The sequence below is a fragment of the Schistocerca gregaria genome, chromosome X, assembly GCF_023897955.1.
Source record: "Schistocerca gregaria isolate iqSchGreg1 chromosome X, iqSchGreg1.2, whole genome shotgun sequence".
Taxonomy (NCBI): Eukaryota; Metazoa; Arthropoda; class Insecta; order Orthoptera; family Acrididae; genus Schistocerca; species Schistocerca gregaria.
This window is the reverse complement of record NC_064931.1, coordinates 787,355,107-787,369,909: the sequence shown is the minus strand read 5'-3', so window position 1 is coordinate 787,369,909 and position 14,803 is coordinate 787,355,107. Positions and strand designations below refer to the sequence as shown.

The following is a 14,803-nucleotide window of genomic DNA, read 5'->3' as shown; positions in this document are numbered from 1 at the left end:
AAATGCGGTATGTTTATGATGGCAAAAACTGCATCTTGCAGGTTCCTTCACATGCTGTCATAATTCACAATCAAGTAAAACTAATTTCCAAATAAACCACCATTTATCTACATCTGTTTCTCAAGAATTTCATTTCACTACATTGCAATTTGGTTTTCTCTCTACCTTTCATAACCCGGGTTTCCGATGCATATGTCAGAATCGGGACATAGTATGCCTGGTATATAACCTCATTCCTGATTTAGGGTACATCCTTGCTCCATATCAGGCTTAAGTGCATGGCAAAGGATTCTTTTTATTCCATCATTATATACATAATATATAAACTAATGTTTTTATTCCATACACAGATGCAAGAGCAAATTTATCACTGCTTAAAAATCTTAATAAAGCTGTAATTAATCTGATTTATACCATTAATAAATCTTGGGTACTGGTATTGTGTCATTCATACGGAATCTTCTGGTATGACATTTTGGCCTTTTTGACGAGGCCTTCTTCTGGGAACAAGCTGCACACTGTAGTAAACTGCCAAAATTTCGCTAATTTAAGAAATTTATAACAGTGAATATTAATGATTGTTTGTTCAATGATATTCCTATGATTGCTGGAAGAATTCAGTAGCATATTAGTAGCTGGGGGGTAGGGCATCAGTGGCATCTTCTCTCTGTTTGTGATTGAACGTATTGGTGGAGTCCTTGTAGGCTGGATGGTCGGCAAACATGAAACTGGCAGTCTATAAATATTGTCACAGTTACCATTGCTTGGACATTTACTAATCATGATTGGCTCTCTGGTTTTCAATTTACACTGGTGTGGTGCCCTTAAAAAAGTGACAACAGTAACAAAGTATATGTTCTGATTGCATGTTTTATTATGGTCATTTATGGCTGACTTCTTATGTTGCTTGAGGTACACATCATTCATGATCTTTTTGGTGGTCTTTAACTGCATAGAGAGAGCCGTGCCCCACCATATGCTTCCTGGATTCTGGATGCCTAACGGAGGAGCATGCATGAACAGCATTTGCCATGGTATTTAATGGAACACTTCTTAATATTGTTGGACAGGTGTGTTTCAGTCTCAAATTCAGTTTGAAATCATCACATCATTGTTACAAAAGATGGAAGTCTTGAGTATTCTGTTTACTGACTGTTATATTTGTAATTAATTTTACTTGGCAAGAAATTGCATCAGTTCAGTACATTGCTGCAGCTTTTGTAACAACTTCCAGTGTCTTTCTCTCCATTGATATAATATAAAATAATCCATTATATGGGTAAAATATAGTAACTTTTTGAAATGCTTTATGGTCTTATGAACAGACCTGCATTGTTCACTCTACCTAATGTTTGTCCAAGAAAGGTGCAAGTTCTGCATAGATTTGGCAGGCAGATAATCACCACTATGATAGATAAATGAACAGCAAATAAAGATTTAAAATATGTCACATAAATATAAGGTAAACAATAAAAGAGTCACATAACTGAAGAATTCATACTTCATTCTAAATACAGTCATAGGGATCCTGTACCTTTGATATAATGTCCCCAGAGTGTAAAACTGATGTACTGGCATTTCCCTCCCTTTGAGTAGTCAGATAACCAGGCAGCTCTGAAAATGTTAATAAACCTAGTCTTTCCTCACATACAACATTAGTTGTTTTGTCCAAATTCTTTGCAGACTTTAAGTTTACTGAATTTGCAGAATCAACAGCTTTATTATTCACCTTCTTCAGCTCCCTGCAAAAGTATGAGATATTCAACTCAGAGTCCACTTAAATGCAAGATTATATAAAGCAGCAATTATATTATCACAAGAAAAATGTTTTATGTTACAGTTAAGTAAATCACACATAAAATTGGTAACTCTCTGCCAAGTATAAGAAACAGGTGACAAATGAGGTAAATTAATTCTGCTGGTAAATCATCGGAAAATATGACGAAGCCAAGAGATTTTATATTCTTCATTCAGGGTTTTTCAAATGTGAGATTCTGCAGGAGGGGAGGGCAGAGGTAAGGGTACAAAGAACATGACAGGAGAAGGTTTTGGGAGTAGGAATTATACAAATGCTATTGTCACTGGGAGACTGGAAATATAGTCATAGGTTCAAAATTCTGATTGTATTTCATTTGTTTATCTTTTTCTTTGATTAGTTCTTGCTCCACATTCTGTGTTCAGATTTGCACTTTATCTAATGACATCTCAAAACATGTGTTCCAGTTTATCTCTCCCCATAATAAAAAGGGTGTTTTAAAATATTTTATTGCACACACACCAGTAAATATAAAAATCACCACATGTTTCAGTTTGTCTTTTGACTCGTATAATATTATATTACACCAGAAACTATATTTGAAGTTTTTTGTCCTCTCAATACTGAAATATTATTCTGTGCAGTGATTTTATGCTGTAGTTTATTAACCATAAAATGTTACATACTCAACTGTATAAAGTAAATTTTGTATGCCAGCTCCTATCTTTACATTTGTTTTGTCATGATGACTGAAATCATTAATTTTCTTTTTGGATGGCAAGTTACATTTAGCTATTTTGTCTGCACTGACATCTTTCCTTTTAAAATTTAAATATGTATTTTCTTTATCTGCAAAAGTAGAAAAAAGGTTAAATTAAACAAATCATTTTACATCATGGGAGATTTTTTTGTCTTAATTCAACACTTATTACATTATACCCTCTTAGATAAAAATAGCTTAAATGTTACAGTTTCCTTACAGTACTATAGCATCAACAGTATTAAATATTATGGTGTTCATTATTTTAGACAAGGATTCTTGATTTCCACTAATGTCAGAATTGTAATGTGTAAATTGAAGGGGGTCACTGTTGTCAGCTACAGTGGGACATTAAGCAGACTCAGTGGCAATGAGTGAAAGTATGTACTGGATCGGGATTCAAATCCAGGATCTCCTGCTTACTAGACAGGTGCGATAACCACTGTGCGATCCGGCACACAGCATTATTGCAACTGCAAGGACTATCTAGGCATGCCTAACAGCCAATCTACACTCCCATCAAGCACCACCTATCCACAGTCCCTCCCCATTATACTCCCATTCACTAATCAGAGATTCCATAGGAGGTTGGACATATTTGTGCATTTGCCCTGATAAAGGTGGATCCATTGCCCAACTAGGCGTATGGTGTCTGTCCTCCTGTGGGAATCTCTGTGTAGGAAATAGGAGTGTAATGGACAGGGACTGCAGATAGGTGGCACTCAATGGGAATGTTAATCAGTCATGAGGCATGCTGAGATAGTCCATACAGTTGCCACAATGCTGTGTCCTGGATGGCATAGGGTTACCACTCGTGCCTAATAAGCAGGAGATTCTGGGTTTGAACCCCAGTCGGGTACACATTTTTGCTTGTTGCTGCTGATTCCACTTAATAGCCCACTGCAATGGACAGCAGCAATCCCCCTTCAGTTTACATATAATGTTTCACAGCTGCAGATTCTGACATGTCTGAAAGAACAGACACCATGCATTCAAATCATAGAATTATAACTTTTTTCTCAAAATTATGTTCTCATATTGTATAGTAATGTACAAAGAACTACCTGATCTCCTTTATATATTTAAAATTTTTGCTCAGTAATTATGTGGTAAAATGGAAAGGAGCGTACGGCATCATTGGCCAGGAGGCCCCATAGGGGGAAGTTTGGCCACCAAGTGCCAGTCTTATTTCAGTCAACACCACATTGGGCAACTTGCTTGCTGGTGATGAGGATGAAATGATGATTAGGACAACACAACACCCAGTCCCCAGCTGGAGAAGATCTCCAACCCGGCTGGGAATCAAACCTGGGCCCACTTGCAGGGAAGGCGAGCACATTACCACCCAGCTAAGCAGGCAGACATTATGTGGTAATTTTTAAGTTGAGAATAACAGAGAGAAATCTTATTGCTCACATCTATGACCAACAGAGTGATGTTAGTGGTGTTAACAACCAATATCTCTAGTAGCACGTTCCAAGTGTTACAAAAACCTAAAAGAAACATCACAGAATTGTATTTACATTCTATAAGTGTCTACAGTGTATTTTGTATGATTATGTTATAAATGCAGACTTCTGTGTGCCTCATTAGAAATTCTTAATTTAATTAATTTATTTAGCTGTGACCTGTGTGCTGGCTTCAAGTTCTTCGTTTGAGTTTTGTAAGCATGTTGCAGTCATCTTTACACTGAAACAAAGCTAGTTGCAACCTCCCATCTGCTTTTGCTTTACTGCTATCAATATTTTTTTTTTCTTTCACATTTCAACTGTGTCTGACTAAACATACTATGTGTATATTACATACATCTCAGAATGGTCACAATACTCTACTTACTTTATCTTTCATTACATAATTATTTAAGTGGTAATTTTCTGTATATAGTGGTATAGTCAATTTTGTTTAAAACCATGTTCATTAAAAGTAATGCATAACTGGAATTCCTATAACAGTGTCCAACAAAAATATTAAAATGAACTAATCATTAGTTTTGAGAGTATTTTATTGCACAAACACCAGTAAATGTAAAAATCACCAATCACCCCTCAGCCCAGGTTTTCCAGTAACTATCTTCATATATCCTAAAATTAATTAACTTAACGTATAAGTTTGGGCACACACAAATTTATTTTTTGCCATTAGAGCCATTATATTTTTTTAGTTCTCAAAGTCCACATTATACTTTTTTTGGATTAATCTTTCTGAACCAAATAGGCATCTCCATTGTACCAAAGTTCATAGATACCAATCAGCAAACGAGTTTTTATGCAAGAGTTCAAAACCACTCTGCTCTCATTATATACTGAAATATAGAAAAGCCAAACCAGTCTGCTATTATGCCATCCAAACTGTTTCAGTTAATGTCTACATGTGTCAGTCAGTGTCACTGTGATCTTCTTTGGTTGATATGAACAAGAACTGTGTTTATTAGTTTGCACTATATAGGTGTGTTCTTGACCTGTGCCACACTGAATGTGACTGATATTGACATTATTAGAGAAGAGTGCTTATATGACTATGTTTTTATGAACTGTTGTTAGTGAAAGGGTAAGATTTGTGATAAGTGTTGTCACTGGAGTCTCCCACTGAACTGTCACTGATTTTATACTAAGGTGACAAAAGTCTTGGGATGGTGATATGCACTGTGGTATTGGCTGTCATCCAGTCAACTGCACTTTGAAATATGTGCACCACCAGTTACACTGGCACATTTCCTACAGCTGCCACTGTGCTATGAGGGCACTGCCATGAACACTTATGCTACTGCCAATGAGATGCAAGCATACCCTCTCTGGAGCTCCAGTGGCAGGTGTGCTTCAGTTCAAACATTCATGCACTGAACCCTTTTTGTGTTTTTGCCAGTTCAATAACACTTAAAGACTTTCATAGAGTCTAGGATTTAACATCTTCTGAATAGACATTATACTGAAGAGTGACAGATCTATAAATCTTTTGTATCTGTATATATTTCTACATTTGAATCTACTGTTAGCAACTGATACTATCCCTACAATAACAAAGTTATCTATTATTTTTATAATTTGATATTAGATGTATAATAAATTAATATCTGGATTCTCTGTTCACAAACAGTCCCTGTTCCTTGCTTCTGTATCCACTAAAGAAGCACAAAGCATGCAAAGGAAGATATAATATGCTCATATACAGATGGCAGTAGTACTGAATACACTAGGTATAAAAGAGTAGTGCATTGGTCGAGCTGTTATTTGTACTCAGGTGATCCATGTGAAAAGGTTTCTAATGTGCCTATGGCTGTCTGATGGGAATTAACGGGCTTTGAACAAAGAATAGTATTTGGAGTTAGATGCACGGGACATTCCATTTCATAAATCATCAAGGAATTCAGTATTCTGAGATCCACAATGTCAAGTGTGTGCCAACAATACCAAATTTCAGGCATTACCTCTTTCCGCAGATAATGCAGTTGCTGACGGTTTTTACTTCATATCCAAGAGCAGCAGCATTTGTGTAGAGCATTGATAACAGTCAAGCAACACTGAGTGAAAAAACCACAGAAATCAGTGAGGTATGTACGCTGAATGTATTCATTAGGACAGTGTGACAAAATTCGGCATTAATGGGCTATGGCAGCAGGTGACGGATGCAAGGGCCTTTGCTAACAGCACGAAATCACCTGCAGTGCATCTCCTGAGCTCGTGACCATATTGATTGGACCCTAGATGACAGGAAAGACATGGCCTGGTCAGATGAGTCCCAGTTTCATTTGGTGAGAGCTGACTGTAGGGTTCGAGTGTGGCACAGACCCCACAAAACCATAGTCACTAGTTTTCAACAAGGCACTGTGCTAGATGATGGTGGTTCCATAATGATGTGGGCTGTGTTTATATGAAATGGACTGTGTCCTCTGGTCCAACTGAACCAGTCATTCCTTGGAAATGGTTATGTTCAGCTACATGGAGATCATCTGCAGCCATTCGTGGACACCAGGTCCCCAAACAATGATGGAATTTTTATGGATGACAAAGGGCCATGCCACTGGGCCACAGTTATTTGCAGTTGGTTTGAGGAACATTCTGGACAGTTTGGGCAAATGAGTTGGCCACCCAGCACAGCCGACATGAATACCGTCGAACATTTATGGGATGTAATCGAGAGGTCAGTTCAAGAACAAAACCTTGCACTGGTAATACTTTCACAATTATGGATGTCTATATTTCTGCAGGGGATATCCTATAAGTTGTTGAGTTCATGCCACATTGAGCTGATGCACTACACCAGGCAAAAGAAGTCCCAACACAATATTAAGAGCTATCCCATGACTTCTGTCACTTCAGTGTAAGGGCCAGTCTTGTTTTTTGCAATGTGTAAGTAGAAAATTTAAGAAGATAGTTTTCATTCAAAAAGTCAATATAAATTTAATAAATTGTGAACAATTCAAACTGTCACCAGTGGTGTTACATCTGATATCATTTATTTTCCAAGAAGTTTTCTGTTTCCAGGCATCAAAATTGTGGTGCTACTCAGGAGAAGTGGCTCCAACCAGAATAGTACTATTACACACAGAAGTAACATAGATTAGCAGCCCTTTAACATAGAGTAGCAGCCCTTTAAGATATGCATAACTGAATGTTAATAAGGCACCATAAGCTGGCATTACCTTGTCCCTTTGCAGGACATTTTGGCTCTCTTATCTGAAAAAGTTTAAAATTTTTGTCCTGCAAAAACTATCTCATTATCATGGAGTAAACAAGGTGGTACACATTCACAATCTACAAAGAAGGATCTAGGAGGCTATAGGGTCCATTAAGTAATATTATGTTGGCTGCAGTTGAGTTGAAGTTGGTTGTAAGTATTTTAACGCTTTCAACTTAGCACTTGACTGTCACTCATAGACTGGATATGGCAGTGCATAAATGAGACTTGGAGGCATCTCAAATTTGTTAACAGCTCTGACATTCCAAAAACTCCTGTCTGGATAATTCACACCAGTTAAGTTACAAATAAGGTGAGTTTAATTTTGCATTCTGTCAGTATTAGGTAGTAATGTGAGAAACTGTTGTTTCTGTTAAATACAATTTGGATAATATATTTAACACCTCAGTAAAAATGCATAATATGGGGTTACTTCAGCCGAGGCCAGTGTAAGTGCAAGATGATATTCAGAACCACAAAAAGATGAAAGATAAATTAGCATTTGAGCAATATGATACAGTTTTATATGGCAATGAAGAATATCCTGGAATTGTTACTAAAGGTAGTGATGAGGATGCTAAAGTGAATTATATGGGAAAGAAAAAGTCCTGCTACAAATCTTCAGACCAATAAGATAACCTATTTTACCCTTTGGAGGATTTGATAACAACTATCAGCCCACTGTGACTAACAAAAGTGGCTATTTTCAAGTACAAGAGCTTCAATTATTAGTGTAACAAGGCTCATATCCATACTGTACAGTATCCTTAACATTTTTGTGTTCTCTTTGAGTAACATGTAACATGAAACTTGAAGATGAATTAGTCATTTGTTGAAATATTGTACAGTCACATATTTATTGTATCAGTTTCTTAATGAACTTCAATGTTTTCTGCTCTTGCTTTCAAACTTCAGTATTTTATTTGTTCCTCCATTCTACTGATATTCATCAAGTTTATTTTATCCTAACAATATATTACCCCTTTTTCAGAATGAAATGCTTGAGTCACTGTTTTATGGTACTGTGCCAACTCTCTTTATTTGCCTCCACTGATAGCAGAAGACAACACGCTGCACCAACCAAAAACCAGTGACCAACAAAGCTCTTTGCTGGCCAATGTGTCACTGCATTTCACCAGCACCCACGGTGGTCATTCTGCTACACATAGAGCTTTGACTCCCATGCTTTCCGGAGCCAAGTGCCCACACCATTACTTGCCTGGTCTCTGTTCCTGCTCCATAGAGGTAACATCTCATAGCTGTGCCCTTGGCAGGTCACCTCACACAATGCCATGTGGCTTGTGCCATTAGCCCTCCTGCTTCACCATGTTAACAGCAGAAATTTAATGATGGTATTCAGTTTCCATGTTTCCTCACAGTTCAGCATATGTGAGAAGTTCCACCATGTCTCCTGTGCTCCATCTGCAAGCCGTGTTTCCTCAAAGGATTTTTGTCATGTTTTTGCTTAGTCTGGTGCTAGATGCCTGTTTCATTCTCCTGGTATCAGCACAGGGATTACTGACTGCAGTAGAGTGTGTTCAGTGCAGAGAGGTCTAGTGACTGCCACAAATTCCAGTGACTTACATCACCATTTCACCTTGGTTGCTCTCTTATCCCTTTCTTGCCAAGTGGGCCCAAAAATGATTTTCTTTTGTCTGGCTGTGCTGGCTCCCTTCACTGCCAGGCAAGTCCATCTTTGCCTCCATTACCCTCCCCCCTTTTGCATGTACATATTTCACCAATATGAATGTTGCTCTGATTGTACTTTGCTGTAATGTCTCCCCTTCAGTGTTTGTTCTTTGGAGCCAGCAGACATTGTTGCACCAAATACTGTAACATATGTGAGGGCTCCTCTTAATTGCAAAAATGCAAATTTGTTATTTTTTGTTGTCACAGTTAGATTTTAAAAATAAATATTGAGCAAACCAGCTCACTTGTTTCCTTCAATATGTTTTATTAATTGTTATTTATTCTTGTAAAATTTGTGACATCCTGGAAACTTGCAACCACGTAAAAGTGAAGGAGGGAACACTAAGACATTCCTTCACTGGTAACCCCTTCTAAAACAAGTGTCAAATCCCAGTACTGAAACATACTGGTATTTACTTTATTAATTTGGCATTTTTCACCTGGTTTTGAGGGCAGTTATTTTCCATTAAATCTACAGGACACATTCTGCTCGCACCTTCCACTCTCTGCTTGTCATCCCTGCCCACTACCCATCACCCATACCCCATCCTCAGCTTGCACCATCATTCCCCACCAACCTCCTCACCCAACCACTGTCCCTGCTGCCCGCTGAGCACGCTGCATGTGCCACCTTACGCTTTGGCACTTTGAGACCAGTCTGCATTATTGTGTATAGAACTCTATCTTTCATGGAAACACACACAGTGAATATTTTATTGCTTTGTCCATGCCTTGTGTGCCCTGCCCATTTTCTGCCATTTTTTCCTCCATCACTATACCATGTTGTGAAGTACTACATGCACTGTTAAGTTACAATGTCATTGCCAAACATCTCCAGCCCTGCAGCTGTCATGGCAAACGTGCTATTCAACCAGCTGTAATGCCCAGTGGTCTCTTCAACCACCAACCTCCCATTATTCCTCCTCACCCAGCGCCCACAGACACTTTGGAGGTTCCAAAACTCTACACACAACTATCAGCACTACAGAACAGCCTACCTCAGCTACTGTAACTACCAGGGCCATTAGCCACTTCCCAGGTTCTGGGATGTCATTTCTGTCATTTCACACCCAAATGCACCTCACCCCCCAGGCAGCTGTACTAAACTAAAAGAGAGCATCATTTTCAGCTTTGCACCATTGGAGTCCCAATGGGCACATGATTTGCTATCCTCTGAACAGTGCAGTGACATGCACCTGTCTCTGTTGGTGGATTACATCCAAGCACTTAACAAACCACACATCCTCCCTAAAGGCCTACTTCTAATTGCTGGTTCATGTACATTCCTGCCCCCATACAGGGTTCTCTGGCCTTGCATGCCCATTTATTGCTGGGGAATGCCACTGTCTTGGCCAACAAACTCTTCAAGACTCTGAATTCCTTCCCAGCTGTGGCTGCAATGTGTTCCAGTGACTATTACCCCATGGTTTCCACTGGCAGCAACATGACTGCTACTCACCCACCCCCTCTGCACCACCCCAAGCCTAGGTTTGCACCAAATCAGTTGTGCCCCAGTGCTAACCACCTCCCGTCCAGTATGCAGGCCCCTGACTTCTACCAGATTCTAACATGCATGAGCTCCAAGGTGGGAGCACTTACAGTGTCACCCACCTAAACCTCACACACCTGCCACTGTGCACTGACCTCCTCCATTTGTGTGACACCGGTCCAGGAGAAAACAGCTACCCCAGTCAGTGCAATTATAGCTGAATCTCTGACGACCATCACAAATTTACTGCAGTCTGCTGGTACCACCAGAATTTTGATAAAGAACGCCACAGCTGTAAATCCCACTGCTCCTGGACCCCAGCAACCAACAGTAGGGATGCCTGATTGCTGTACTACTTCACAGTGCTTACTCATCTGGGATTTGAATGATGCCAGTTTTCCAGTTTACTACCTTGTTAACACCATGACCACCTCTTCTCTCCTGGTGACTGCCATCAACAATTTACCCATCCCTGCTTATAGGGTACATACCCACTGCCTCAACTTAGGTCTTTACCTCGTACTTCCATGGACCTTTATGGTCTTGGATGTTGCTGACCCTATTCCGGGTACCAATTTTCTCAGGTAACCTACTCATTGACACAGCGAAGTATCTTTTAGTTGACAGTGCCTCTGGTAGGTCTGTCTGCTGCAGCTCCTGTTCCCCCTCATGTTTCACCTTGAAAAAGCTGGCATTTTTGGGCCCATATGCTGAGCTCCTTATAGAATTTCCATGTTTTACTCATCCATCCAATGACCCGTGAAACATTTAACACAGCACTATGCATTACAACACTGCCATCCCAGCCTCCTGGTACGCAAACCGCCTTGTGCTCCACAATTGCAAAACTTGCACATAATTAATTTGATAAGCTGCTTGCCACTGGTATACTTTGCCCTTCCACATGCCCCTGGTCATCAGCTTTTCACCTCACCCCCAAGCTGGACAGTTCCTGGTGCCTGTGCAATGATTATCATGAACTCAAAGCCTGCACAAATCCTGACCACTACCCTGTCACACTTCTACTCACCAACAACAACACTAGTGCAGGAGCAACCAAGAGGGTTGGAACTTTAATATTGGAAGCTATTTATTTACAGCTCATACAAAATAGAGACATGTTTCAAAGTTTTCCTGACCTTCAAAGTAGGCACCAGCATTGTGTATAACTTGTTGCCAGTGATGTGAAGTCACAGGATACTCTTAGCAGTGCCAGTTATGTTGACAGTTCAAGCGGCACAGTCTATTGCCCAATAAATTTGTAGCAGTTCCGATGTGAATGCCGTGAAGTGTTTCCTTCAGTTTCGAAATCGAGTTGAATTTATGAGGGCTTAAGTCAGGGGAGTGCAGTAGGTGGTATAGCACTTAGCAGTCCCATCAGTCAAACAAATCAGTAACAGCTTGCACTGAATGTGCTTGAGCATTGGTCTGCAAAATGATGGTCAGATCCTGTAGAAAGTGTCATCACTACTGTCTCTATGCTGTTCATTTTTGGAATAAAACCTATGACCAGCTTTGAGACAGAAGTGATGACACTTTCTGCAGGGTCTGACCATCATTTTGGAGGACAATGCTGAAGCACGCATATATATTAACAAATGCTGAGCATGAAATGTTTCACCAGAATTGAAGCATTTTCACAAAGAGTGGTATGTTTTTGTGAGGCAGGGTGTTTCTATATATTATATCATTTGACTGTCATTTCAGTAATAGTTCATGTACAGCCAAGGAGCTGCAGCCTCAACAGATAATTTCTTCTACTTATCCTGGATAAATTATAACTTATCTGCTCGGTACCATTGTTAAAAGACCATTTATTTTCGTTTACTGCCTATGATGCTAACTGTAGTTTAATGAAAATATTACTGACATTTCTGTTAACAATTTATGTGTTTCTACACAGTAACAATAGTTGTAGGTATATGAATAAACAAGTGATAATTAACTGCAGTATGTTTCTTACCTGGTGGTTTTAGGTGTTGTGATACAGTGTAATTCTTACTATTCTGGTCCATAAGATTTGATGAACTAGTATTCAATTTATTTTCATAATTATGTGATTGATTTTTCAGTCTCTGAGTTCTTAATTTTATGGTCTTCTTGTCATGGCTGGATTGTTCAAATTGCCTGCAGTTAAATTGTCTTTTAAGTTTCATTTAATAGGCTAAGAATAAAATTTTCAGATTACTTCAAAAAAATGAAAACTATAATGCCAACACCAACTTTTTACAAAATAACCATAAAGTATTAAGACTGACTCACAAGCATTGATATTTATGAAAGATTGTGGAAGAAGCAGTTTAAAATCTCATTATACTTAACAATTTCTGATTGAAGTGAGTGTGAAATGCATAATAATCAGCCATTGAAACAAAAGACAATACATTGATTATTACATCAATAACTGTACAGTTACATAAAATGTACCATATTAATAGCAATCATCCACACAAATAACTGTTGTAACAAAAAATCGTCTCCTAACCTGAGAATAGACTTTTTAATATTTGACAATGGATTTTGATATTGAAGGAAAATTTGTTTACAGACATAGTGTTAATATTTTTGTCTTGTAAGCTTGCTGTTATTCTGGACAGAATCACATAATTGGATACCAGTCATAAGAAGCTTTTATGATCCATTAGACATATTCATATTCCATACACATTGGGCAGCATTTCATTAGCAAGGCATTGTCACACTAACTCTAAGAACAATTACATTAAGAATTTGAGAGAAAATGGTAGAATAATGACTATTTGAACATTGGGAAGCACTTCAACAGCAAAGCCTTGTCATACTAACTCTAAGAACAATTATATTAAGAATTTGAGAGCGAAATGTTAGAATAATGACTATTAGAACACCTCATTAAAATCTATTGTGACTAATAAATAAATGATCAAAATATCCACGGGTGTACTGCCGGTCTATAGTGCCCAACGGGCACAATATTTCGGCGATCAAACATGTCGCTATCATCAGGTGAACTGACGGACTGAGCTCCTGTGAACGTGCCGGCACGGAGATCCATACGCTATGGCTGCTCAGGGGAAACTGGGTTCGGTCTCGCGGCCGATTTAAATACCCTCCGCCCGCGGAGTCTCCATAGTGAACGTTCGTCATCTGGCCACATGGTATGGATAAACTCCTTGACTTCCTTACACATCTAAACTCCATACACCCCAACATCAAATTCACTATGGAGACTGAAACGGAGGGTAAATTACCTTTCCTTGACGTCTTGGTCAGGAGAAGGGCTGACGGCACCCTAGGTCATGGGGTGTATCGAAAGACAACACACACTGATCTGTATTTGCACGCAGACAGCTGCCACCACCCTTCACAGAGGAGTGGGGTACTTAAAACTCTAGTACATAGGGCGCGCACTATCTCTGACACAGAGAGTCTACCCCAGGAATTGGAACATCTGAGAACTGTGTTTCGAAAGAATGGGTACTCAGAGTGGCAGATCCAACGTGCTCTCCGCCCAGCCACTGCAGCACAACCTGTTGAGATGGATGAAGTCACGAGGGAGGAGGTAGGCACTGCATTTATTCCATACACAGGCGCACTCTCGGGGAAAATCGCCCGCATTCTGAAGAAACACCGGGTCGGAACTGTGTTTTGTCCTCCGAATAAAACTCGTGCACTGGTGGGGAGCGCCAAAGATGACCTCGGTTTGAGGAAGGCCGGCGTGTACCAGATTCTGTGTCAATGTGGCAAGTCGTATATTGGTCAGACGATGCGTACCGTCGAGGATCGATGCCGTGAACACCAGAGGCACACTCGACTGATGTATCCGAGCAAGTCGGCGGTCGCTGAACATTGTTTGTCGGAAAATCACGCTATGGAGTATGACCGCACGAGGATTCTGGTACAGACGTCGAGATACTGGGACAGCGTTGTTAGAGAGGCCATCGAAATTCGCACCAATGAAGACCTCGTAAGACTGTGGCTATAATCTTACCAAGGCTTGGGAACCAGCGATTGGGTTAATCAAGAGTAAATCGAGCAAACGCATAGTTGTGACGACCACGGCGGACAGAGCCATCACACCGACGTCATCTCAGACGCCGTCGCAATCTGTTCCACCGCGCTACCGTGGCGCGGGGCGCGGACGGCGGAGGGAGCGCGCCGCGGGCGGAGGGTATTTAAATCGGCCGCCGCCGCGACCGAACCCAGTTCCCCCTGAGCAGCCATAGCACACGGATCTCCGTGCCGGCACGTTCACAGGAGCTCAGTCCGTCAGTTCACCTGATGATGGCGACATGTTTGATCGCCGAAATATTGTGCCCGTTGGACACTATAGACCGGCAGTACACCCGTGGATATTTTGATTATCAAATGGAGAAACTCAAGAATCACAATAAATAAATGGTTGAAAAAACTCATAATTTTGAAATTAAAGACTTCTACACAGAATTTTTCAGTA

At 40.0% G+C, this 14,803-nt stretch overlaps 1 protein-coding gene across 1 annotated transcript in view; it reads right to left on the bottom strand.

Annotated features, from left to right (window-relative positions):
* Positions 1-14,803, bottom strand: part of LOC126298285 (uncharacterized) — a 200,732-nt gene that overhangs the window by 46,048 nt on the left and 139,881 nt on the right. Inside the window, exons 10-12 of the mRNA XM_049989584.1 lie at positions 12,332-12,495; positions 2,443-2,605; positions 1,535-1,742 (exon numbers count right to left, since the gene is read on the bottom strand). Coding sequence (XP_049845541.1) covers positions 1,535-1,742; positions 2,443-2,605; positions 12,332-12,495 — 535 coding nt within the window. The remainder of the gene's footprint in view (positions 1-1,534; positions 1,743-2,442; positions 2,606-12,331; positions 12,496-14,803) is intronic.